Source organism: Salmo trutta, chromosome 4 (genome assembly GCF_901001165.1).
Source record: "Salmo trutta chromosome 4, fSalTru1.1, whole genome shotgun sequence".
NCBI classification, from domain to species: Eukaryota; Metazoa; Chordata; class Actinopteri; order Salmoniformes; family Salmonidae; genus Salmo; species Salmo trutta.
In genome coordinates this window covers 50190670-50216277 of record NC_042960.1, presented here as the reverse complement: position 1 = coordinate 50216277, position 25608 = coordinate 50190670, and the positions used below count along the sequence as shown (strand labels likewise).

The following is a 25608-nucleotide window of genomic DNA, read 5'->3' as shown; positions in this document are numbered from 1 at the left end:
GTGACGCACTAACACTAGCGTGTGTTGGGAGAGTCTAGGGCTGCAAGAGAAATGGTCCATGGGTTGTGGCCCAGGTGTTGATGTGCAGGGCAGAGGTTTATGCTCCTCACTCTGCCAATGCTTGCTGAAGACTGAGACTTGTCCTGGTCCCACCTGCCTATTGGACAGACTTTTTAAATGTAACTAGGCAAGTCAGTTTAAGAACAAATTCTTATTTACAATGACAGCCTAGGAACAGTGGGTTAACTTCCTTGTTCAGGGGCAGAACAACAGATTTTTAATTTGTCAGCTTGGGGATTTGATTTATCAACCTTTTGGTTACTGGCACAACGCTCTAACCACTTGCCGCCCCAGATGACCTGAGGAGATGCACAACGCTCTAACCACCTGCCGCCCCAGATGACCTGAGGAGATGCAGGTGGGCAGGGTCAAAGGTGACTGGGTGTGGCATGTAACTGGAGAGCTCCAGGGGTGCAGAGTAGCCTGTAAACAATGGAGACCCATCCCCTGCCTCTGTTCTCTGAGTTGAGAGTAGGTAGGCTACTAGTTTCAAGAGATAGAGAAGGCTGTGAGTTACTGTTCAGGAGAGGAACTGTAAGGGTTTTCTACCCCTAACATCTGACTACTTCCATTTGTTTGAGGAAATGGCACACTTGAGGTGTTAGCCATAGTGAGTGGCACAGCTGCATAATGTAGTGTAGGAAAACAGCCAACAGAGAGCCCCTGCCTGCTCACAGTGTGGAGTAGCTTATTAACAGGGATCTTTAGCAGCAGTGCCTGCGGAAGACTTGGGGTTGCAGCAGCATCCGTTTCCCCCCAAATAGTTGAGTCATCAATCTTGGAAAAGTTTTCCGGTCATGGTCAGAGACAATAACCCAATAAAAAGTTAACAAAAATAAGACTTTTATGCAAATTCTGCACCCACAAAATATTATACAACTATAACCCATATCAGGGTTCTCCCCAGGTTTTAACAAGGTGGTAATGCTGAGTACGGACATGGGAGAGATCCTGTCGGGGGGCGGTGTCCTTTTGAACTCAGAGGTTTTTGCATTTTTTAACACATGTAATCCCCATTTCCTGCAATCTAGAGCCTAAATGATAACAAATAAAGTTAAAACATGTTTTTCTTTTAATTCTATATTATTTTTTACATTGTGGTACAGCCGTCCACAAGGTGACGGAGCGCCACTCTTAAATTCTTTGGGGAGAACCCTGCATATGATATCAGCAGAATATGAAAAGCGATGCTGTTCATTCAAAACACAATATGCATCGACATATGAATGAATATAGATCAATGCTGGAGAATGTATGTTTCAGTTGGAATTGACAGAACATCTACACATCCTTTTAAATCCGATCCATAGATATGAATGTTTCTGTTTACTTCTCAACTCTCCCTCTGACACATAATACAACATTTGTGATGAGATTAGCAGGCGTTCTTCTGACTCCTATTGAGTGTGTTAGGGGATTAGCTGTGTCAGGAAGCAACGTGTCAACTCTGAGGGACTGTCTGCACAGATACTAACCCACACGTCCGTGTATTCCCCGCAGTCACACAGAGCTAGTAAAGGCTTCTCTCCTTTCCTCTCTTCTCCCCTCCCGTATCTGTTATGTCACCCTCAACTCTCTCTCTCGCTTTCTCTGTCTGTCTGTGTGTGGTGTGCAGATGAGTATAAATCAGAGCTAAGGGAGCAGCTGCCTCTGATTGCAGGCTCAGCGGCTGCAGGAGTGGTCTTCCTGGTGTCCTTGGTGGCCATCTCCATCGTCTGCAGCAGGTAACAAGCATTTACAGATGTAGGATCTTGATTTGACCAGTATTGTTGTAGCAAAGTCATCCTGCAACAACAGGATTTGAATGTTTATATTAGTCCACAATGTTGCTTGATCGGTGGTTAGGCTATTAACTGTGCAAAAGTAGGCTACATGAAAAGTGCAACACTGTTAATATAACCATGTGTTAGTGCGGGTTTTCAGTGAATTCATGTAAATCAAGAAGCTCTTCTGCATTTCCTGCGACACAGGAAAATTCTCAGCAACAAAAGTGATCAAATGAAGATGCTACTACTATAGTCACTGTTCATACCTGGTGTTTACAAGGGATATGTTCAACCATTACTGTATGCCTCTCAGGAATGAAATGTTTAAAGATATAATCCTTAGTTGAATTTGGATATATATATTTGGATATATATATTAATGATATATACCCATTGACTCTTGAAGAACATAACCTATAACCTATAAATACCTCATGGGCTTAATTCAACTGTCGTGTCCCGTCAGATCCAAAATAGAAGCTTGTTTTACTCCAATCTTTGTAAATCATATAAATGTAAACAAACACTGTATAACCTCAAAACACGGTTAAAACTATCATTTTGATATCCGTCTTTGCATCCATAGGTCTGTGTGTGAATATAAGAGTGGTTACAATTCTCCAGGCCCACCCATCAGCTTTATACCAAATCAGAGGCGGGATGACAACTTTGTTGTTGTTTCAATTAAGGATTTTAGCTTTAATACAGTGCAGTTATATTGTCAAATATAGTTACATGAATGTCTTTTGCTGATTCTTTGCTGCAGGAAGAGAGCGTACATGAAGGAGACTATATACAGCGACAAACTGCAGCACTGCAGTACAGGCAGAGGTGAGCATACAGCTCTCACTCCATCCATCCATCCATCCCACACACACACACACAACACTCACCCCACTGAACCTCTCACTCCCACCACACACTCTCCTACTAGTGACTCCACCAGACCAACTGGGCACAGATGCCAGTTCAACATGTATTTTTTATTTACATTTGGTTAAGTTAGTGTGATTTCTTCAACAGTGGGGGGAAAAAGTATTTGATCCCCTGCTGATTTTGTATGTTTGCCCACTTACAAAGAAATGATCAGTCTATAATTTTAATAGTAGGTTTATTTGAACAGTGAGAGACAGAATAACAACAAAAAAATCCAGAAAATCGCATGTCAAAAATGTTATAAAATGATTTGCATTTTAATGAGGGAAATAAGTATTTGACCCCTCTGCAAAACATGACTTAGTACTTGGTGGCAAAACCCTTGTTGGCAATCACAGAGGTCAGGCATTTCTTGCAGTTGGCCACAAGGTTTGCACACATCTCAGGAGGGATTTTGTCCCACTCCTCTTTGCAGATCTTCTCCAAGTCATTAAGGTTTCGAGGCTGACGTTTGGCAACTCGAACCTTCAGCTCCCTCCACAGATTTTCTATGGGATAAAGGTCTGGAGACTGGCTATGCCACTTAATGTGCTTCTTCTTGAGCCACTCCTTTGTTGCCTTGGCCGTGTGTTTTGGGTCATTGTCATGCTGGAATACCCATCCACGACCCATTTTCAATGCCCTGGCTGAGGGAAGGAGGTTCTCACCCAAGATTTGACGGTACATGGCCCCGTCCATTGTCCCTTTGATGCAGTGAAGTTGTCCTGTGCCCTTAGCAGAAAAACACCCCCAAAGCATAATGTTTCCACCTCCATGTTTGACGGTGGAGATGGTGTTCTTGGGGTCATAGGCAGCATTCCTCCTCCTCCAAACACGGCGAGTTGAGTTGATGTCAAAGAGCTCCATTTTGATTTCATCTGACCACAACACTTTCACCAGTTGTCCTCTGAGTCATTCAGATGTTCATTGGCAAACTTCAGACGGGCATGTGTATGTATTCTTGAGCAGGGGGACCTTGCGGGCGCTGCAGGATTTCAGTCCTTCACGGCGTAGTGTGTTACCAATTGTTTTCTTGGTGACTATGGTCCCAGCTGCCTAGAGATCATTGACAAGATCCTCCCGTGTAGTTCTGGGCTGATTCCTCACCGTTCTCATGATCATTGCAACTCCACGAGGTGAGATCTTGCATGGAGCCCCAGGCCGAGGGAGATTGACAGTTCTTTTGTGTTTCTTCCATTTGCGAATAATCGCACCAAATGTTGTCACCTTCTCACCAAGCTGCTTGGCGATGGTCTTGTAGCCCATTCCAGCCTTGTGTAGGTCTACAATCTTGTCCCTGACATCCTTGGAGAGCTCTTTGGTCTTGGCCATGGTGGAGAGTTTGGAATCTGATTGATTGATTGCTTCTGTGGACAGGTGTATTTTTTACAGGTAACAAGCTGCGGTTAGGAGCACTCCCTTTAAGAGTGTGCTCCTAATCTCAGCTCGTTACCTGTATAAAAGACACCTGGGAGCCAGAAATCTTTCTAATTGAGAGGGGGTCAAATACTTATTTCCCTCATTAAAATGCAAATCAATTTATAACATTTCTGACATGCGGTTTTCTGGATATTTTTGTTGTTATTCTGTCTCTCACTGTTCAAATAAACCTACCATTAAAATTATAGACTGATCATTTCATTTGGGCAAACGTACAAAATCAGCAGGGGATCAAATACTTTTTTCCCCCACTGTACATACAGTGGGTTTTGAACCAGACCAATAGTCAGGGAATAGGGGTTAAAGCATGCACGTTTCAGTGTTTTACAGCTGAAATGATCGATATTGGATAACACGCTGCCAATCAGTGCCTACACGGCCCTGACCTTTCACAGATCAGATGTTGTTGCCATGTATTCTGAATCCGGACTAATTAAGGGTGAATTTCCCCAGAGTCTTATTGCCCTGTTCAACTACTCCTCTTCTCTCACTCTCTCTGTTGGAGCAGTACGGTGTGCATTGTCATCAAGAGCATTCGATCCTGTGTAGCCAACAGCCCTGTGCTTACAGTCAAATGACAGGTTATAATTAAACCATCTATTTTATATCAGGACATCCTTCTTCCTAATCAGGTATTCCTAAATCACAAAATGATTGGTTTCATTCGTCTTCCTTGTTTGTCAAGGGAGCAAGAGTAAAAACAAGATGTCATGGCGATTTTGTCCTCCCTCTGACATCTCTCCATCTCCTTCTTGCTCTGTATTGGGAATAACAGCATTAAACTGACATTCTGTTTCATAGACATTCTAAGCACTCAGATCAGATGTGGAGAGTGTTTAGAAATGCATCTATTATTTCTCTCCTCCATCCATAAAAAGATGGTGCCACAGAATAAAATTAAATATACAATAGTATGACCATCTGTAGAGCATCTACAGATACAAGACTATACAGATAAAGTGTGACCTGTTTAAATAGATTCTGCACATGTGGTGTGAAAATATTTGGACCGTGTGCAGGTAGGGCTTCATATAATCAGGGGTGAAAGTAGGTTTAATTTCTTACTAGCACAGGACACCCAAGTGCGCCCACAAAAACATTTTATACTACAAAAATTACAGGGTAGCCTACTCGGATGGCACTGACAAACAGATCAATAAAAACGATGTTGTCTGATCAATATAATTGGCCAACGAAAATGGGAGACACAAATACAATATGATGTCCATCTAACCTAGAGGAGGAAATTATTGTCCAAAAACAAACCGAAGTGGCAATGACCCAATGACAGTGAATATGCACACAAACCGGGGACATGGCCGATGTTCTCCGCTGGTGCCAATAAGATAAGCTACTGTTCGCTCAATTAAGTTAAGAATTTTGATAACTAAAAGACAGATTGGAGTCTTTTCATTGTCATCTCTTTACAGCAATAGCCATTAGCTTTCCAAACAGTTTTTCCCTGATTATATTTTTAAATATAGCGATATGCCTGGCTGTGTCTCTCTGCTTTTCACTGACGGTCACAACATATATTTGGTATTTGCAACTGGCAATGCCTAAATTGTGGGCCCTTCCGACTGTAGGCTATGTGATTTATAACAATACACAGTTTTTTTATGAAGCTAATGATCATCTGTGACCAAATATCATGCTTTCTGGTGTAGTAGCCTATTTTAAATGATTTTATGTAGGCTATTTCTGTATAGACAGGAGTAATCTAATTAAGCTATATCATTTGGCAATTTAATTCAATTTATTTTAGGGAAAGCTTAGCTTCCCCTAGCCTTATGGACATGCCGGCTATGCATTTTAATGTGGCATAAACACAAACAGTCATGATATTTTTATCTGATTGTCAAACAGTCATTTACCCGTGCATATTCGTCCACTAACTAATTAATTTCAGCTTCCAAACCCTAACAGTGCACTGTGCACCCGCAATTTGATTAATGGAAAAAGACATCTGCTACAAAACACCTACATGTATTGTAATGACATTCTGCGATTGTCTTTAGGCTTATACTTATAGCCTGAATTGATGCATCCACTGTTGTCCACGTGCGCCTCGGTCTTGGCCACTCATCTCCGCCTTCACAAAATGTAAGTGTTTTACTCAAACCACAAAGCAATAGGACCGTATACCACCAGGTTTCCAGTTAATTTGCTAATTTTGCAGCATGAACTGACATGTTGTCCACCCAATCAAAGAATCAAAGAATTAATTTAGTACTGAAAGCATAAGCTACAGCTGGCTAGCACTGCAGTGCATAACATGTGGTGAGTAGTTGACTCAAAGAGAGAGAAAGACAATAGTTGATCAGTTTTTAACAAATTAATTTCTTCAAAAATGAAGAAGAAGCAAGAGAGAGCGAGAGCTAGCTGTGTTTTGTATTTTCTTTTCACTTTCACTGACATAGCTAGCAAATGCAGCTAGCTAGATTAGCCTACTCAAACACTGGGCTATGGCTATCCAACACAGGATCTCTTCCAAGTTAAGGTAAGCTTTTGGTCTTATAAATGTATTGCCACCGGGCCCGCCGGTGTAACTGCTAAACTGCTTGCTGACTGTGCACTGTACTGCATGATTGTAGCGGGTTTACTAACACTTTAGTTCTAGTAGCTATGTTGATTATGACGTTAGCTAATATGGTGACAATTATGTAGGCTCTGTGTAGGGGTTATGATATAAAGGTTTGGTTGGAAAGTTTTTTTCCCTGGTCACAGACCGCTGATGTGTTATACAAGAGTGTGTAAGGCAGTATTGAATGTGTCAATGTCTGTCACCTTGATTACTCAAATTTCTCTCGACCTGTGCACCTACATTGCAAACTTTCATTCATAGGCTAGGTTGTAGCAACCTCATGATGGGTATAGGGAACATTTTTGTATCATCTAGTAGCCTAAACTTATCAATGTTATATTGAGCTGGGTGAATGGAATATGAATGACGATCATCCAATTTGCTGTAATAGAAATAAGGCCATGGTCATAAATAATCGTCCTTACTCGTCTTAAACGGCACCGACTACCACTGGTGAGCTGGTTCTCTTTGTCCCCTTTTTCCCAGCGCCTGAGTAAATCCTCTAATTTGAGTGTGTGTGGATTCACTTAATTGTCTATTAAACCTGAGTCGCCTATTGGTTCAAAGCAATTTTGTCAGAATAAGCCCCGTTCAATTGAGAACCAAGCCCTTGATCTCTCACATTCAGCAGGCCACATAATAGATGGTTCCAAGTTAAATCTGACAAATCTATAGTTAACCAAGTACCTTAATTGGAAAAATTCTGATAAAGCTAAAGTTTCCAGTTTAAGTTTACTTTGTTTTTGTTGTGAGGGTGAAATGTTGGCACAAATTAAACAAGTAGGATCTTAATTTGATAACTCTTTTGTTGATGAGAATGTTCCTGAACAGCAGGAAATGCAAACTTGTAGTGTATTTAAGGTTTAAAAAGACTTTTAAAGTTAGTAATTTACACTTAAACATTTTAGACATTTTAGATTTGCCGTAAAGTAAAATGTATCAACCCCTACAACATTTTTCCGTTATTTATAATCCACATAATAAGTCACATTTCCTGTTGCTGCAGGATTATTTTCCTGCTGTAGCAAACTGGCACAAATTAAGATCCTTCATCTGTATAATTCTGTATAGTTTTTCATCTGTTAATTGCATCTCCATTTCTTCACCGCACGGACCCTTTTATGCACAGGTGTTTCTGCACAGACCCTTTTAAGTGCAAACAAACAACACGCTCTGACAAGATAAAGCGTGCCCATCTTTATAATGAATATGAACTGAATGGGTTGAGATTAGGGCTGTGGCGGTCATGAAATGTTGTCAGCTGGTGATTGTCAAGCAAATAGCTGCCGGTCTCACGGTAATTGACCGTTAATTAACATAACCACATTTAGCATCTCCTGGCTTCCACTTATAGCCTACAAGCCACCGATACAGACCTTTGGAACTATATATTTTTTAAATCTAATAAATCCAAATAATATAGCCTATACCATCACAATAAATCCATTATTTATTTTAGACAGGTCTAAAGAAACATAATATGAAGAAAATGTAGTCTATTTCAGAAGAACAAAATAGCATACTCTGAGTTGTCACTATGTTAGGTCCTGATCTGGCTATGCCATATGGCTGTGGGCTACACTAGTTCATTTAGCAGACAAGATTTGCTTATCATTTTTTATACATTCTAATACCCTGACAACACTGCTCGTGTCGTAAAAGACTAATTGTTTTGCCGGTTGTTGTGGTAATACTATGAAAGTAGTAGCACAGAAAAAAAAAATGTATGATATGTATGAAATTGTATGAAATGTATGCATTCACCACTGTAAGTCGCTCTGGATAAGAGCGTCTGCTAAATGACTAAAATGTAAAATGTAAATGTAAAGTGTAAATGCCAATCATCATATAAGTTCAAAGATGAAAAAGCCTGGAAGGATGAGAGATGACTAGAAACAATTTGGTTGACCGTTTTATATGTGGATTAATTGTCGGAGTAGAGGACCTTGTGCATTTCAGGTAAAATAACAACTCAATGTTTATTTCCCAGGTCAAATTAGCTAGCAACAGCAAGCTAGCTAAATAGGACAAATTAGCTAGCAAGTGCAAGCTAACTAGCTAAATTGCCATACATGTTTAATGCTTTTTGACCTGTCCCCAAATGAATGTCATTGGTTCATAGTTTGTTTTGATATTTTAACCTGCGTGTCGTGATCACGTTTGGTGTAGGGGGACAAAATAAATGTATGCACGATGGCACCCTCGCACAGCCAGTTTGGGTTCTGTGTAAGGTTTCATGATGCGGCTCTAATGGTGATTTGAAAAAAGTTGCATGAAAGGCATGAGCTCTTTGTTTTTTGCACAGGCTGTACACACTTCATCAGTCTCTCATTCACAATTTGACAAGCACTTGATAACGCCTCTAATTTCCCGGCTGCATCCTCTTTGTGTGGCCTTAATGCCCCCTAAAAATATTTAAACCAAAATAATGTTTACAATACCATTACTGAATTCCTCTTGATTCAACTAACTTCCCACAATGATTTTAATCAGAACAGTATAGCCATTCCACTGTTGTAGTTCTCAGGTTAAAATATTTGCTAACATCGGATAACATTCTTATACTGGCCATCTCTGAAACACACTGAGATTATTCCTTTGATAATACAGCAGTAGCAATATAATTATATAACATCTCCAGAAAAGACATGAATGCCTATGGGGGAGGTGTTGCTGTACATTTTTTAGAGCCATATTCCTGTAAATCTTAGAGAGGATCTCATATCAAATGTTGTTGAAGTGTTGGGGTTACAAGTTCACCTGCCTCATCTAAAGCTTATTATTTTGGTGCGCTGCTATAGGCCACCAAGTGCTGACAGTCAGTATTTGGATAATACTGTATGTGTGCAATGCTTGATAGTGTGTGTGATGTTAACAGAGAGGTTTATTTTCTTGGTGACCTGAACATTGACTGTTTAGCAACTAGCTGTCATCTCAAGAGGAAGCTTCTAACTGTGACTAAAATCCTGTGATATGACCCAGGTTATCACTCAACCAACTAGAGTGCATACCAATAGTGTTGGATCTGTGACATCCACTTTTGATCATATCTCCACTAATGCTTCAGAGCTTTGCTCCGAAAGCAATATCATTTCCCATTGGCTGTAGTGACCATAACATTGTGGTAATTACAAGGAAGCCAAAGTGCCAGAGGTTGGGCCTAAAGTAATTTATAAGAGATCATACAAAATGTTTACTCAGGACTCTTTTGTTGAAGATGTAAAAAAGGTATGTTGGTCTGATGTGTATGAGGAAGTGAATCCAAATGCAGCACTGGAAGTATTAGTCAAAACATTCATGCCGATTGTTGACAAGTATGCACCTGTTAAAAGATTAACTGTGAGAACTGTTAGAGCCCCCTGGATTGATGATTAATTAAAACATTGTATGGTTCAAAGAAATGATGCAAAACAGGTGGCAATAAACCAGGCTGCTCAGCTGATTGGTTGACATACTTTAAACTGAGACATTTTGTGACTAAACTTAACAGAAATAAGAAGAAACTATATTACCAAACCAACATTTATGACATCAAAAGGTGGAAAAAAACTTTGGAGTACCTTAAATGGGAAGAAAACCCCATTCATCTCCATCGTTCATTGAAGTAATTTATAACAAAACCTTTCGATATTGTCAATAATTTCAATGACTATTTCACTAGTAAAGTGGAAAAACTCAGAAGTGAAATTACAACATTGAACACTTAACCATTATATTTGTGACTGACAGCCTTGACTCAGAGCTACAAAATGGCATATCATACACTGCTGTTGAGTAACAATGGGAAAGTATTTCTGCTGTGAAAGTTGATAAACCTTTAACCCCACTTTTGAGAAAATGTCCCTTGAATGTTTTTGTACACCTACTGGAGAGCTCTTCTTTGTCTACACCTATTCAGCATCGTTCACACCCTCTTAAGACTTAGCCCCACCCATCTCTTTAAATAGTTATCCAATAGCTACCCGGACTATCTGCATTGACTCTTTTTGCATGAACTCTTTTGACTCATCATATACGCTGCTGTTACTGTTTATTGTCTATCTTGTTGAGCTTCAAGTTCCTCTGTGTCCACATCACTAAGGAATTATCATGTTCCACACACACCAACACAGTCGTGAAGAGGGAATGACAATGCTTCTTCCCAGTCAGGAAGCTGAAAATTCTCGGCATGGGCCCTCAGATCCTCAAAAAGCTATACAACTGCACCAGCTCCCAAGTGGCACAGCGGTCTAAGGCACTGCATCTCAGCGCTAGAGGCGTCACTACCGACACCCTGGTTTGAATCCAGGCTGTATCACAACCGGCCGTGATTGGGAGTCCCATAGGGCGGTGCACAATTGGCCCTGTGTCGTCTGGGTTTGGCTGGGGTAGGCCGTCATTGTATATAAGAATTTGTTCTTAACTGACGTGCCTAGTTAAATAAAGGTAAATATTAAAAAATTAAAATTGAGAGCATCAGGACCCTGAACAGCTTCTACCTCCAAGCCGTAAGATTGATAAATACACTGAACAAAAATGCAAAATGCACCCATACACTCATTTCAAAGATAAGAGTTACTGTCACGTCCTGACCAGTAAAGGGGTTATTTGTTATTTGAGTTTGGTCAGGACGTGGCAGGGGGTAATTGTTTTATATGGTTCGGGGTGGTTGTGTATGTAGAGGGGTGTTAGATTTATGTATTCCAGGGTTTTTGGTTATTGTTCTATATTAGTTTATTTCTATGTTCTGTCTAGTCGTTTGTATTTCTATGTTTTGCTAATTGGTGTTGGGGCCTTCAGTTGGAGGCAGCTGTCTATCGTTGCCTCTGATTGAAGGTCCTATAATTAGGAGTATGTTTGTTTTGGGGTTTGTGGGAGATTGTTTATTGTATTGCTGTGTGAGCCTACAAGACTGGTTTGTCGTCCATTTATCGTTTTTTCGTGTTTGTTTTGGATTAATAAAAATGAGCATTCACATACCCGCTGCGCCTTGGTCCATCCATTACGACGATCGTGACAGTTACAGTTCATATGTGACTCACCACCTGGATTTGGTCTTATGTAGCTACATTTGAAATGTTTTTTTTTTATATTGGATAAAAGTAGAGACTCAGAGCTATAAAATGGTATATCAAACACTGCATTTGAGGAACAATGGGAAAGTAATTCTGCTTTGAAAGTTGATCAACTTGTAAACTCACTTTTGAGAAAATGGCCTTTGACTGATTTGGGATCTAGTGAAGAGCTCTTCTTTGTCTACACCCATTCAGCATCGTTCACACCCTCTTAAGCTTTAGCCCCACCCATCTTGTTTCGCTCTCGGAGCGCACACTTGACGCTCTGGTCGATGATTTGTTTGTTTACATGAAAAAAGCCTAACCAGCTCTGCTGGCAACAATTTCATTACGCTTTTTTACAGACGTTTATTGACACCGGCCATATTCAACGGATGTTGTACACATGTCACGCAACGTTAGCTAATGAGACAGCCAGCTAACGTTAGCTATTTAAACAACAATGCCACAGTGCTGGGAGATAAACAGCCTGGTTCAATGTTAGCTAGCTAACATTAGGCTCTAACTAGAATAGCAAACAGCTCTGGGAATCGAATAATAACGTCAGCTAGGGAGCCAGCCAGCTAACGTTAGCTAGCTAGCTAACAGTGCACTTTAGCTTAAGACATATAGCTAACTTAATCCTCCAGAAAGTGGAGATCAACACTTATGCAGCTCCAATACACAACACATTTAAAAAAATAGCTGCGTTCGACAGGATTACCATCACAGACTGACGAGCTCAAATAGACAGAAGCCTTCTACATGGCAGAACATTCCAAACTCTTTTCTCAGCATGCCCAGCCTACTCATTATCTCAGCCAATCATGGCTAGTGGGAAGGTTGCAGACTTTTTCTGTGGCTTAACCAACAAGGCTCGTAATTTAACAAGTTTGTTATTAAGGCGCATGAAAGTTCACATGTTCGAGAAGGCATTTTTTTATGTTCAAACGGCTATCCTGTGAAGTCGTGACTTGCGACATACGCCTAGTTTCCTGAATCGGGTCACATATAAGGAAATCAGTCAATTTGAAATAAATAAATTAGGCCCAATCTATGGATTTCACATGACTGGGAATACAGATACCCATCTGATGGTCACAGAAAACCAGTCAGTATCTGGTGTGAACACCATATATTTTTTCTATTTTTAATTTTATTTTACCTTTTTTAACCAGGTAGGCCAGTTGAGAACAAGTTCTCATTTACAACTGCGACCTGGCCAAGATAAAGCAAATCAGTGTGACACAAACAACAACACAGAGTTACACGTGGGATAAACAAAGGTACAGTCAATAACACAATAGAAAAATCTAGATACAGTGTGTGCAAATGGAGTAAGGAAGTAAGGCAATAAATAGGCCATAGTAGCAAAGTAATTACAATTTAGCAAATTAACACTGGAGTGATAGATGTGCAGATGATGATGTGCAAGTAGAAATACTGGGGTGCAAAAGAGCAAAAAAGTAAATAAAAGCAATATGGGGATGAGGTAGGTAGTTGGATGGGCTATTTACAGATGGGCTGTGTATAGCTGCAGCGATCGGTAAGCTGCTCAGATAGCTGATGCTTAAAGTTAGTGAGGGAGATATAAGTCTCCAACTTCAGCGATTTTTGCAATTCGTACCAGTCATTGGCAGCAGAGAACTAGAAGGAAAGGCGGCCAAAGGAGTTGTTGGCTTTGGGAATGACCAGTGAGATATACCTGCTGGAGCGCGTGCTACGGGTGGATGTTGTTATGGTGACCAGTGAGCTGAGATAAGGAGGAGTTTTACTGGTGGGACCTGGAACACACTGTCGATCCAGAGCATCCCAAACATGCTAAATGGGTGACGTCTGGTGAGTATGCAGGCAATAAAAGAACTGAGATATTTTCAACTTCCAGGAATTGTGTACAGATCCTTGTGACATGGCGCTGTGCATTGTCATGCTAAAACAAGAGCGGATGGCTGCGGATGAATGGCACAACAATGGGCCTAAGGATTTCATCACGGTATCTCTGTGCATTCAAATTGCCATAGATAAAATGGAATTCTGTTAGTTGTCTGTAGCTTATGCCTCCCGATACCATAACATCACTGCCACCATGGGGTGCACTCTTCACAACCTTGACATCAGCAAACTGCTCGCCCACGCTACGCTGTCTGCCATCTACCCAGTACAGTTGAAACCAGGATTCATCCGTGAAGAGCACACTTCAGCATGTCAGTGGCCATTGAAGGTAAGCATTTGCCCACTGAAGTTGGTTACTACGCCGAACTGCAGTCAGGTCAAGACCCTGATGAGGATGACGAGCATGCAGAGGAGCTTCCTTGAAACGGTTTCTGACAGTTTGTAGACAAATTCTCCGGTTGTGCAAACCCGCAGTTTCATCAGATGTCCGGGTGGCTGTTCTCAAACGATTGTGTGACAAACGTGTTGTGTGATAAAACTGCACATTTTAGAGTGATGATGGATTATCTTGACAAAGGAGAAATGCACATTAACAGGGATATAAACAAAATTGTGCACAAAACTTGACAGAAATACGTTTTTTTGCGCATATGGAACAATTCTGGGATCTTTAATTTCTGCTCGTGAAACCTGGGACCAACACTTTACATGTTGTGGTTATATTTTTGTTCAGTATAGTTGTTCAAGTAGCTACCCAGACTATCTGCATTGACCCTTTTTGCACTCTTGACTCATCACGTACGCTGTTGCTACTGTTTATTATCTATCCTATTGCCTAGTCACTTTACCCCTACCAATATGTACATATCTACCTCAATTACAGTACTACATACCCCTGCACATCGACTCAGTACTGGTACCCTGTGTATATAGGCAAGTTATTGTTACTCATTGTGTATGTATTCCTCATTTTATTATTTTTCTGTAATTAGTAAACATTTCTCTAATAGTCTACACCTGTTGTTTAGGAAGCATGTGACAAATAGGATTTGATTTTGATGTGATTTAGCTTTATGTTTCAGTGACTTTTGTGTTTATGGTGAAAATGCTGTTAAAAACATTCTGACACAGCTTTTGTGTTTCTTTCCCTTAAAATCTTAACATAATATACCCATAACTCAATGCACTGCTTTTCTAATGGATTATTTTTTCCTATTTAGGTCCAAATTTGAGCAAAATCTAAAATTGCGATTAATCAGAATTAGCTAATGCCATTAACTAAATTAATTATTTTAATTGTTTGACAGCCCTAATTTAGAATAAGGTTTTGCAGCTTTGTCATTCAATTTTTTATTTAAAAATTATCTTATTTGATATATTTTACATGTGGTAAGGTCACATAGAGGGCCAGAGATAATTACAGACACCTGTGATAATCTTAAGTACCCAAAAGGGCCATACAATCCTCTAAAGTGACCAACATTCTAGTAGTTTACTGGCAAACTTAGAAAGTCTCTAGTAATATACCCTCCCTTTGCAACACTACTGATGATACATTTGTTTGTTTCCCTGTGCTCATCCTAACCTCTACTCCTTCTCTGTCTCTGTTTCAGAACTCTCTCTGAGACCGGACATGTCCAGCTGTCCCTCCCCCATGGCATGCCCCACCCACTTCTCTGGCTCGCCAGCGATGAAGATCTACATCGATCCCTTCACCTACGAGGACCCCAACGAAGCCGTCCGAGAATTTGCCAAAGAGATAGATGTGTCCTGTGTGAAGATTGAGGAGGTCATTGGTGCAGGTGAATGGGAAGAGGGGAAACCTAACATTCAGTAGCATGGGGGAGAATCTCTCTGCCTTTGCTGCAGTGAAAGCTGTGAATCTATAATTCTCTTTTCCACTTCCTCTCTACCTGTATCTGGGTGTGGGATGAAGGAACTGTCGGAGACATTTGGTCTTACCTCAGATATTCTGTTTCTGAAAACCACTCTTTCCATCTGATTTCTTTTGCTTTTAGAGAGAAAGAACCATTTCCACTTAACAGACTTGCTGTCTTTACAGAGGGCAATGTTAGCCACTATCTCAGTGAAAACTGCTAATATGTAACTAGACTCCTTTCCATTCATCTATATTTCATTGCGGATTTTATCTGCCAGGATTTTTTTTTTTACTTGACTTGATATATTCATGCATTCAGCAAAAGAACGATCCTCGCACTGACTGGTGTCTGACATGTTCTAACTTGTCTTATGACCCTGAAACTGGGCTCTATATTAATGGGTACCACAGGGAGCCAGAGTGTAACACTCTCTTCATCTCTGTGTTTGTCACATATACAGTGTTTATCTTTATGGGGACTTTTGATTGTACATGTGCTATATTTAAGCTATAAGGCCCAAGGGGGTGTGGTATATGGCCAATATTCCCCGCACGACACAACGCGGAGTGCCTGGACACAGCCCTTAGCCGTGGTATATTGGCAATATATCACAAACCCCTGAGCTGCCTTATTGCTATTATAAACTGTTTACCAATGTAATTAGAGCAGTAAAAATAACTGTTTTGTCATACCCGTGGTATAAGCACTGAATGCTGATTGGCTGACAGCCATGGTATATCAGACCGTATACCATGGGTATGACAAAACAAAACACTCGACGTTGCGTCGTACATAAGAACAGCCCTTAGCCGTGGTATATTGGCCATATACCACATCTCCTCTGGCCTTATTGCTTAAGAATAAGAAGTGAAAATACATGATATCAGCTTGCATACTAATAGTTTGCTTTATAATAATGTAATTTATCATGTCTTTTCCTCCAGGCGAGTTTGGAGAGGTGTATAAGGGTCGCCTGAAGCCGTCTGGGAAGAGGGAGCTGTACGTGGCCATTAAGACCCTGAAGGCGGGCTACGTGGAGAAGCAGAGAAGAGACTTCTTGTCTGAGGCCAGCATCATGGGCCAGTTTGACCACCCCAACATCATCAGACTGGAGGGCGTGGTCACCAAGAGTCGGCCAGTCATGATTATCACAGAGTTTATGGAGAATGGGGCCCTGGACTCCTTCCTGAGGGTGAGCGCTGCTTTGTTATTCTGGTTGTGTCCTAAAGTTCACCCTATTCCCTTTATAGTGCACTACTTTTGGGCCTGGTCAAAAGCATATAGTGCACTTTATAGGGAATAGGGGCCCATTTGGGACGCATCCTCCTTTTTTTACCTCCTCTGGTCAGCACACCAGCCCTAGTTACAGCTTTCGCCTCTGTTGCATCGGACTACACACTGGGTTGAGCTATAGGGCCACAGTGTGGTTTCATATATCAATCATATTGATTGATCAGCTAAAGCTTTTATTGCTAATTTGACAGTTTCACACAAACAGTGAAGTATGATTATTGAGATTAGTTATTAAAAGGATTATGAAAATCGAGATTTAAAACTCCCTGGAGGATAAATGTTTTTCAATATAGCAGGGAATTGAGATCTGATAAACAACCTTGGCATGAATGAGCAAAAATGTCTTATATTTATCAATAACCTTCGATATTTCGTAATATAATTCATGTGATTAGCATAAATGAAATTGTTCCACCCAGAACCCTTTGAGGTAGCATAGCTAACACACAGTGCCCTGATTCAAAGTGCCAGCCTGGCACAGTTTACTGTTTCTTCTTCCTCTTTGGAAACAGAGAACATGGAACACAATCAATATGTGGCCCAGTTTTCTAATTCCTCCAACCTGTTTCCTCCTCCCTTTGATCCTGGACTCATTTGAAACGGGGATTTGAACACCCCTTTGATGTCCTCTCCCTCACCAGGCCCTCTTCCGAGCCACTGCACTTGACTCCCGTGGACATCGATTTCTGGGTTGTTTTTCTCCTGGCATGCCCCTGTTGCTGGCGCAGGAAGACAACAGTTGAATGAGTGACCTGCTTGGCGTGTTGGAGGTGCCCACTGAAGCCACAGGGTCAGACCTGCCGTGCCTCATGGGAGGGGGTTATCCACCTTGGTGGAGGCCGCTAATAAACAGCCAAGCTGAGGATAAGGAGCAGAGACAGAGAGTGATCAAAGACATGGATCCAATGTGGGGCTTAACGGACACACACACACACTCCTTACACGGGCCCCAAGTCAAGTGGAACACTTATTACATCAATGAATGACAATACTCAATAACTCGAAATATTTGCACAAGCTGCCCCACCAATAATTTTTTCCAGAAACAAATGTGTGAGGATTTGTTTAACCTAAAATGTGTACCTTTGCATTTCCAACACAATGAGGACATTTTAGAGAGATAATGTGTGTATCATTATCCCAAGTATCTGGCACTTTATTATGTCATTAACTCCAATTTTGGAGGCAGGCCATTCGATTTCGTCTCTGCGTTATATTGGCATCGAACATGTCACCCTCCCGAGGAGAGGGGGTGACCTTGATAATTTATTGTTAAAACGAGAGGCTGCCTGGATCTTTAATTTAAAGACACTTGCTCCCTTCGGTCTCAACATAGACTTTGATCTGAAGCCATTCTTGTGATTATTGTGATTTTGCCATTGTAATTGTTTGTTAGATACTTTTTAGACTACAAATGCTATGATCATATGTTATCCATTTGTTTGTCTTTTTGTATGTTCCTTGTATACCATTTTTTAAATATTTCAGTTAACCAATGATATTAGGCCATACTTGGCCATGATTACAAACACCTGTGTGTCTCTTGACACTATATAAATGACTCATCTCTCAGTGTTTGTGATGATACCCTGATGAAGACAGCTTAGCTGTCGAAACGTTGGTTATTAAAATTTTTGCATCTGAGCTCTTAGAGTGTGCGGCTTTCCTTTATTTTCTAATTAACTCCAATGTGACATAACTTCCTCTTTAACCCCTGCCCTGCAGCAAAATGACGGGCAGTTCACGGTGATCCAGCTGGTGGGGATGATGCGTGGCATCGCGGCGGGCATGAAGTACCTGGCAGAGATGAACTATGTCCACAGAGACCTGGCCGCCCGCAACATCCTGGTCAACAGCAACCTGGTGTGTAAGGTGTCTGACTTTGGCCTGTCCCGTTACCTACAGGACGACACGTCAGACCCCATCTATACCAGCTCCCTGGTGAGTACCCTCTCTGGCTGGCCTTTCTCCTCCCCGTTTGTTTGGAACACATTATACATTTTTTTTCTTATGGTCCAGTACAAAGTGAGACATCTCTTTGTCAAGAGAGAGTTGGGTGATTCAATAGTTGACATGGCCATGGTTATGTCTTTGTGTCTGTGGTGATCATAGTTATTAAAAGGATTATGAAAGTTCGGTGGTGGAGGAATTATAGTCTGGAGGAATAATAGTCTGGCACAAAGCGAGGTCCATAAAAGGATTATGAAAAGTTCAGTGGTGGAGGAATAATAGTCTGGAGGAATAATAGTCTGGCACAAAGCGAGGTCCATAAAAGGATTATGAAAAGTTCAGTGGTGGAGGAATAATAGTCTGGAGGAATAATAGTCTGGCACAAAGCGAGGTCCATACAGAAATGGATTGTCGAGATCGGTTTGGAAGAACTTGACTGGCCTGCACAGAGCCCTGACCTCAACCCTATCGAACAACTTTGGAGTTAATTGGAACTCCAACTCGAGCCAGGCCTAATAGCCCAACCTCACTAATGCTCTTGGGGCTGAATGGAAGCAAGTCCCCACAGCAATGTTCGAACATCTAGTGCAAAGCCTTTCCAGAAGTGTGGAGGTTATTATAGCAGCAAAGGGGGGACCTCCATATTAATGCCCATGATTTTGGAATGAGATCTTCAATGAGGTGTCCACATACTTTGTCATGTAGTGTATCAAAATATATACAGTGCATCTATGATTATTCAGCAAAATGCACTTTGATGAATTGTGATGATTTTTCTCACAATGTTTAGAACTTAAAGACATGCTCTGGAACTTTTGCAACTTCTAAGTATTTTTTAAACCTCCAGCTTTGGGCTGGATGTGTCAGTGTAGTTCACACATGAATAATATATGAGCAGAATTACTGTCTTACCTCAATTAGCCACTAAATCCCTAGTTTGAAAGCAACGTTTTTTCTGGAAGTTGTGCTATGCCATTTTCTCCCACTAGGGCCAGCCCCCTAGTAATTTGAGTTCTAACCAATGAGCTTCAGCCCATTGCCATTTGAGTGACAGCTTGCAAGCTGCACACACAGCAGAGCGAGAGCAAAGATGTGGTGCATATATATGCATATACAGTATCTGATGTAGTACACCATTTTCGGGGTCCACTTTTGGCTCGTGAGCGCTACTTTCAAACTAGTATACAAAAGTACCGGAGAATCTCTTTAAATTCAAGAGAGAAACCTAGTCCTATTTATTTGTATCTGTCTGTCTGTGTGCAGAGGCAGAACTTTCTAATGAAATTCTCCCTGCCTCCACAACAGCTCTAATCAGAACATCTCAACCTTCTAAAAGCACACAGTACATTTTTCTCTTTCCCTTTAACAAAGTTGATAGAATTATCTCACAATGTAGAACTCCGACACTGGCATTATAAATGAAATAATAACCCATGTCTGAGATGGGTGCATGCCTGCCTATGCAAAGACACCCTCTCTCACACATTTCTAGATGATAGCAAATGATTGATTGCTGCTTGCAGGAGCATTGTGCTAGACAACCCTGCTAGTGTCATCTAAGATCTCTGCTAGGCTACACTGTCTTGCCTATAAAGATGTATTGTAGATCTAATCAGAGAGTAATTGAATTTAATTTGTGTTTCATGAAACACTATTGAGTTGTACTCCTATATTATAGATTCCCTGTTTTGAATTTCCTCGCCTAGAAAACGTTAGTGTCTGTCGGTGTGTATAGTTAATGGGTATGGGTCTGTGTGGGTGATTATGGCAGAGAGGGAGTGTGTGTTGATCCTGTCATGGTTGGCCCAGAGGGCTGACCCTGTGGTTCTGGGTGGATGACTGAGGGAGGCTGAGGGGAGGCTGGAGGGTGATGTCTGTGCTCTGTTTGCCGCCTGCTAATTAAAACTCTCTCAGCCACTCCTGGTCTGCCCCATTCCCTGCTCCACTGTCTCTGCTCAACCCTATTTGTCGCAGGCTGACTAGCGTGAGATGAGGGCCGCTCCACATTAAGATGCTGATGACATGGTTGTCTGATTGACCCATACACCATAGATTCTCCATCATCTGTCTAATGCTTTCCCAATGACAAGAAATGGAGGGAGATAGTGAGATGAAGTACAACCATCCCTGTCCATTTGAATCTGCTTTCTCTCCTATGAGCTGTGTTTCGCTGGGAAAACTGTACCTAACTGTACTTAACATCATTTGTTACTGTCAAAATTGAAAAAAATATAGCAAATGTAAAGCTAAAGTAATATGAAAAAAAATGAGCTAGGTTTGAAGTTACTGTCTTGGAGTGAACGAAAACGGGGGAAAGTCTTATTTATATTATGTAATTAACCATGGGTATTGATACTCAATTACTGATACAAAATCGATATACCAATGAATAATACTGTATGTCTTTTTATACAAATTGTGTACATGAGAAATTGCTACCAATTCTATCACGACTCCACCTTTACCATTTCATAATATTAATTACCTGTTTATTTATTGTTCTTCAAATTTCGTTGCAGCCCTCCCATGTACAGTATGCAACATTTGTATTTTGATTATTTGTTAGGATGAAATTGTGATATGTAAAGGAAGGAAATTAAAGGAAGGAAAGTAAAGGACGGAAAGTAAAGAAAGGAAAGTAAAGGAAGGAAAGTAAAGGAAGGAAAGTAAAGGAAGGAAAGTAAAGGAAGGAACGTAAAGGAAGGAAAGTAAAGGACGGAAAGTAAAGAAAGGAAAGTAAAGAAAGGAAATTAAAGGAAGGAAAGTAAAGAAAGGAAAGTAAAGAAAGGAAATTAAAGGAAGGAAAGTAAAGGAAGGAAAGTAAAGAAAGGAAATTAAAGGAAGGAAAGTAAAGGAAGGAAAGTAAAGGAAGGAAAGTAAAGAAAGGAAAGTAAAGGAAGGAAAGTAAAGGACGGAAAGTAAAGAAAGGAAAGAAAAGAAAGGAAAGTAAAGAAAGGAAAGTAAAGAAAGGAAAGTAAAAGAAGGAAAGTAAAGAAAGGAAAGTAAAGAAAGGAAAGGAAAGGAAAGGAAAGTAAAGAAAGGAAATTAAAGGAAGGAAAGTAAAGGAAGGAAAGTAAAGAAAGGAAAGAAAAGAAAGGAAAGTAAAGAAAGGAAAGTAAAGAAAGGAAAGTAAAAGAAGGAAAGTAAAGAAAGGAAAGTAAAGAAAGGAAAGGAAAGGAAAGTAAAGAAAGGAAATTAAAGGAAGGAAAGTAAAGGAAGGAAAGTAAAGGAAGGAAAGTAAAGGAAGGAAAGTAAAGAAAGGAAAGGAAAGGAAAGGAAATAAAAGAAAATAAAAGAAAGGAAAGTAAAGAAAGGAAAGTAAAGAAAGGAAAGTAAAGAAAGGAAAGTAAAGAAAGGAAATTAAAGGAAGGAAAGTAAAGGAAGGAAAGTAAAGGAAGGAAAGTAAAGGAAGGAAAGTAAATAAAGGAAAGTAAAGGAAGGAAAGTAAAGAAAGGAAAGTAAAGAAAGGAAAGTAAAGAAAGGAAAGTAAAGAAAGGAAAGTAAAGAAAGGAAAGGAAAGTAAAGAAAGGAAAGGAAAGTAAAGAAAGGAAAGTAAAGAAAGGAAAGGAAAGTAAAGAAAGGAAAGTAAAGAAAGGAAAGTAAAGGAAGGAAAGTAAAGAAAGGAAAGTAAAGGAAGGAAAGTAAAGAAAGGAAAGTAAAGAAAGGAAAGTAAAGAAAGGAAAGTAAAGAAAGGAAAGTAAAGAAAGGAAAGTAAAGAAAGGAAAGGAAAGTAAAGAAAGGAAAGTAAAGAAAGGAAAGGAAAGTAAAGAAAGGAAAGTAAAGAAAGGAAAGGAAAGTAAAGAAAGGAAAGTAAAGAAAGGAAAGTAAAGGAGGAAAGTCTAGAAATGTGACAGAGGAGAAAGAACAGTGTTGTCATGTGTTTACATGTGATGTTTTGTTTGTTGTTGTTTGGTTAGTGTGATATGTTGTGTGTGTTGTAAATGAATTATGAATAAAAAATAACTTAAACATAATAATTAATAACCTTTAGACGTACGAGTTACCATACCCAGTCTCAGGGATGGACTCCGGTCGTCGATTAACCCCAACAGCACACATTTATGTTGTAGCCCAGACAAAAACGCCTGATTCAACTCGCTGAGGGCTTGATGATTAGTTGGCAAGTTTAATCAGGTGTGCTTGTCAAGGGCTACAATAAAAATGTGTGCTGTTGGGGGTACTGGAGGACTTGAGTTGGGAAACAATGCACTACATCTGAATGTATTGGTACCTCTCAGGCCGTTCAAAATGTTGATTAAGGACCTCTTTGCTGAGGAATGTGATTGTTTTTCTTGGAGTGTTTGTAATTTTGTATATTTGCATTCTATTGTATTATGTAACTTGTGTGTGCAGGGCTCACTTGTGAAAGAGCCCTTGATCACATTGATCTCAATGGGACTCCCTGTTAAAATAAAACAAATGTCAGCGGGAGCTCCAGTGCTTCAGTATCTCATCATATCCCAGCTCAGCATGAGAAATGCACATGGCCAACAGGCGAGCTGTTTCCATTACAAGAGCTGAGCTGCTCCGCTGCTGTTTGAAATGGGAAACAGGGCTCTCTGGGCTGGGGTTGCCCTTTTCACCTAACGAGCTCTGCCCTGTGCACCTCAGACTGCCCTGCTGAACAACACTATTGATTTCTTTCTGTTTGTTTTCCCTATTTATTCAAGCTCTCTAGTTGGTTGGCTCTGAAAGTAAAAAAAAAAAATATGTATTGAGATGCAGCTTAAACTGACGGATATTGATGGGGATTTTATTATTATTTTCTGCCCAATTTTGATCTTGTCTCATCACTGCAATTCGCCAATGCACTAGGGAGGTGAAGGTCGAGTCATGCGTCCTCTGAAACATGACCCGCCAAACCACGCTTCTTAACACCCGCCCGCTTAACACGAAGCCAGCCGCACCAATGTGTCGGAGGAAACACCGTTCAACTGACAACAGGGTCAGCCCGCAGGTGCCTGGCCTGCCACAAGGTGTCGCTAGAGTGCGATAAGCCAAGTAAAGCCCCCCCCGGCCAAAGCCTCCCCTAACCCTCACGACGCTGGGCCAATTATGCTCTGCTCTATGGGACTCCAGATCACAGACGGTTTTGATACAGCCTGGGATCGAACCCAAGTCTGTGGTGACGCCTCTAGCACTGCGATGCAGTACCTTAGATCGCTGCGCCACTCGGTAGGCCCGGGGATTTTTTTATTATGTTACTTAGATTGACACACGGGTGTGTCAATAAACTCTTAAGGATTTCTTAACCTGTTTTAAAAAACAGCCATTGCGGAGGCAAACAATTTATTCCAACCACAGTCTTTTAATTTCTGGCTCCAAGCCATTGGGAGTAAGGTTACTCAATGAAAAGTATGTTCGATTTTGCTGATGAATCTCACTACAGATGCAATCTAATTGCTTAAGGGTTGTATCGCTTATCATACACATATTATAACAAACCTAATATGATGGCTGGCTTTGGGAAGATTCACCCTTGAAGGGCAGATTTGGAGTGTGAGTATCTTCATTGACTTTTAGGCCTTCGTAAATGTCACACTCATCATGGGGAGCGAGAAAGTTGAGACAGAAGAATGTAGAGGCACAAAGCTGTTCAGAACAAGCTATCAAAGAGATTTCTAATAGTTTATGTCCAGCCCATTCAGGAGTCCAAAGATGATAAGTTAAATGAACTCTATCAAAGCTAAGCTCCTTGTCCCTGGTATAGTATGTGACTTCAATGTCTGACATGAGACGGCAGGTAGCCTAGCGGTTGGGCCAGTAACCAAAAGCTTACTGCTTTGAATCCCTGAGCCGACTAGGTGAAAACTCTGTCGTTGTGCCCTTGAGCAAGGCACTTAACCCTAAATAAGTCATAGAGCATGAGTTAAGCAGGAATCATGGGAGTACTTTTTCTTAGGGAGGTTCACGTAATGTTTGTACTATAGCTACTCGTATCTCTCCACAAACTATTCTTCCAGGGAATATCAATATCATTTGTACTGTTCTCTAAATGCCCATTGATACTGGGTTTCTTCCTGCCATATAGATAAATGTACTCATGGTTTGGACAGTGTGAAACCACTTGGCTTTAAAATGGGATGAAAGTCACTGGAGACAGAAGGGAAACGCCTGCTTTGCAGAAATGGCCCAATGATAAGGCCATATTGATTTGGGTTTAACTGTGCTATAAAACAAGAACGTGTGATGGGAAATGCGATACCCCTGGATTTTTTTTTTACAGAATAAGTGCCATTCTCTTCACCCAATGGGATCATAAACCAAATTGCCGGCTGGCATGAAATGCATTTTTCATCACCCCTCTGCCATATTAATAGTCTAATTTATCCTTGAAGATTGGAAAAACTAAGTCATTTGGTTAGGCTTCACATTACTATTTTATGATTTTCTGTGGCAGATATATGAGCTTATGTTATATGTGTGTAAATGGGGGGGCGGGGGGGGGGGGCAGAGGAAAGGTAGAGAGGTTTGCCTGTTTTTGTGCTAGGGATACAGAGATACAGGATAGGTTGTTTCTGTATTGTTGTATGTAGGTAGCATACCCCTCAAAAAGATGACTCAAATACATCATCAATAATTATTGTCATTCATTTAAGTAACAGTCATGGAATAACCAGCACGAGGAATGCTGTACCAAAACACAGCACATTACACCTTTCTCCACTCCCTACACTATACATTCTTAGAAAAATTATTATTCAGCTGTCCCCATAGGAGAACCCTTTGAAGAACCCTTTTTGGTTGCAGGTTGAACCCTTTTAGTTCCATGTAGAACCCTTAATACAGAGGGT

General features: G+C 40.7%; 1 protein-coding gene across 2 annotated transcripts in view; it reads left to right on the top strand.

Annotated features, from left to right (window-relative positions):
• Nucleotides 1–25608, top strand: part of LOC115192521 (ephrin type-B receptor 1-like) — a 158549-nt gene that overhangs the window by 122629 nt on the left and 10312 nt on the right. For both annotated transcript variants that reach the window (XM_029751132.1, XM_029751130.1), the window contains 5 exons: nucleotides 1676–1784; nucleotides 2593–2657; nucleotides 15305–15493; nucleotides 16516–16763; nucleotides 18590–18805. In XM_029751132.1, coding sequence (XP_029606992.1) covers nucleotides 1676–1784; nucleotides 2593–2657; nucleotides 15305–15493; nucleotides 16516–16763; nucleotides 18590–18805 — 827 coding nt within the window. The remainder of the gene's footprint in view (nucleotides 1–1675; nucleotides 1785–2592; nucleotides 2658–15304; nucleotides 15494–16515; nucleotides 16764–18589; nucleotides 18806–25608) is intronic.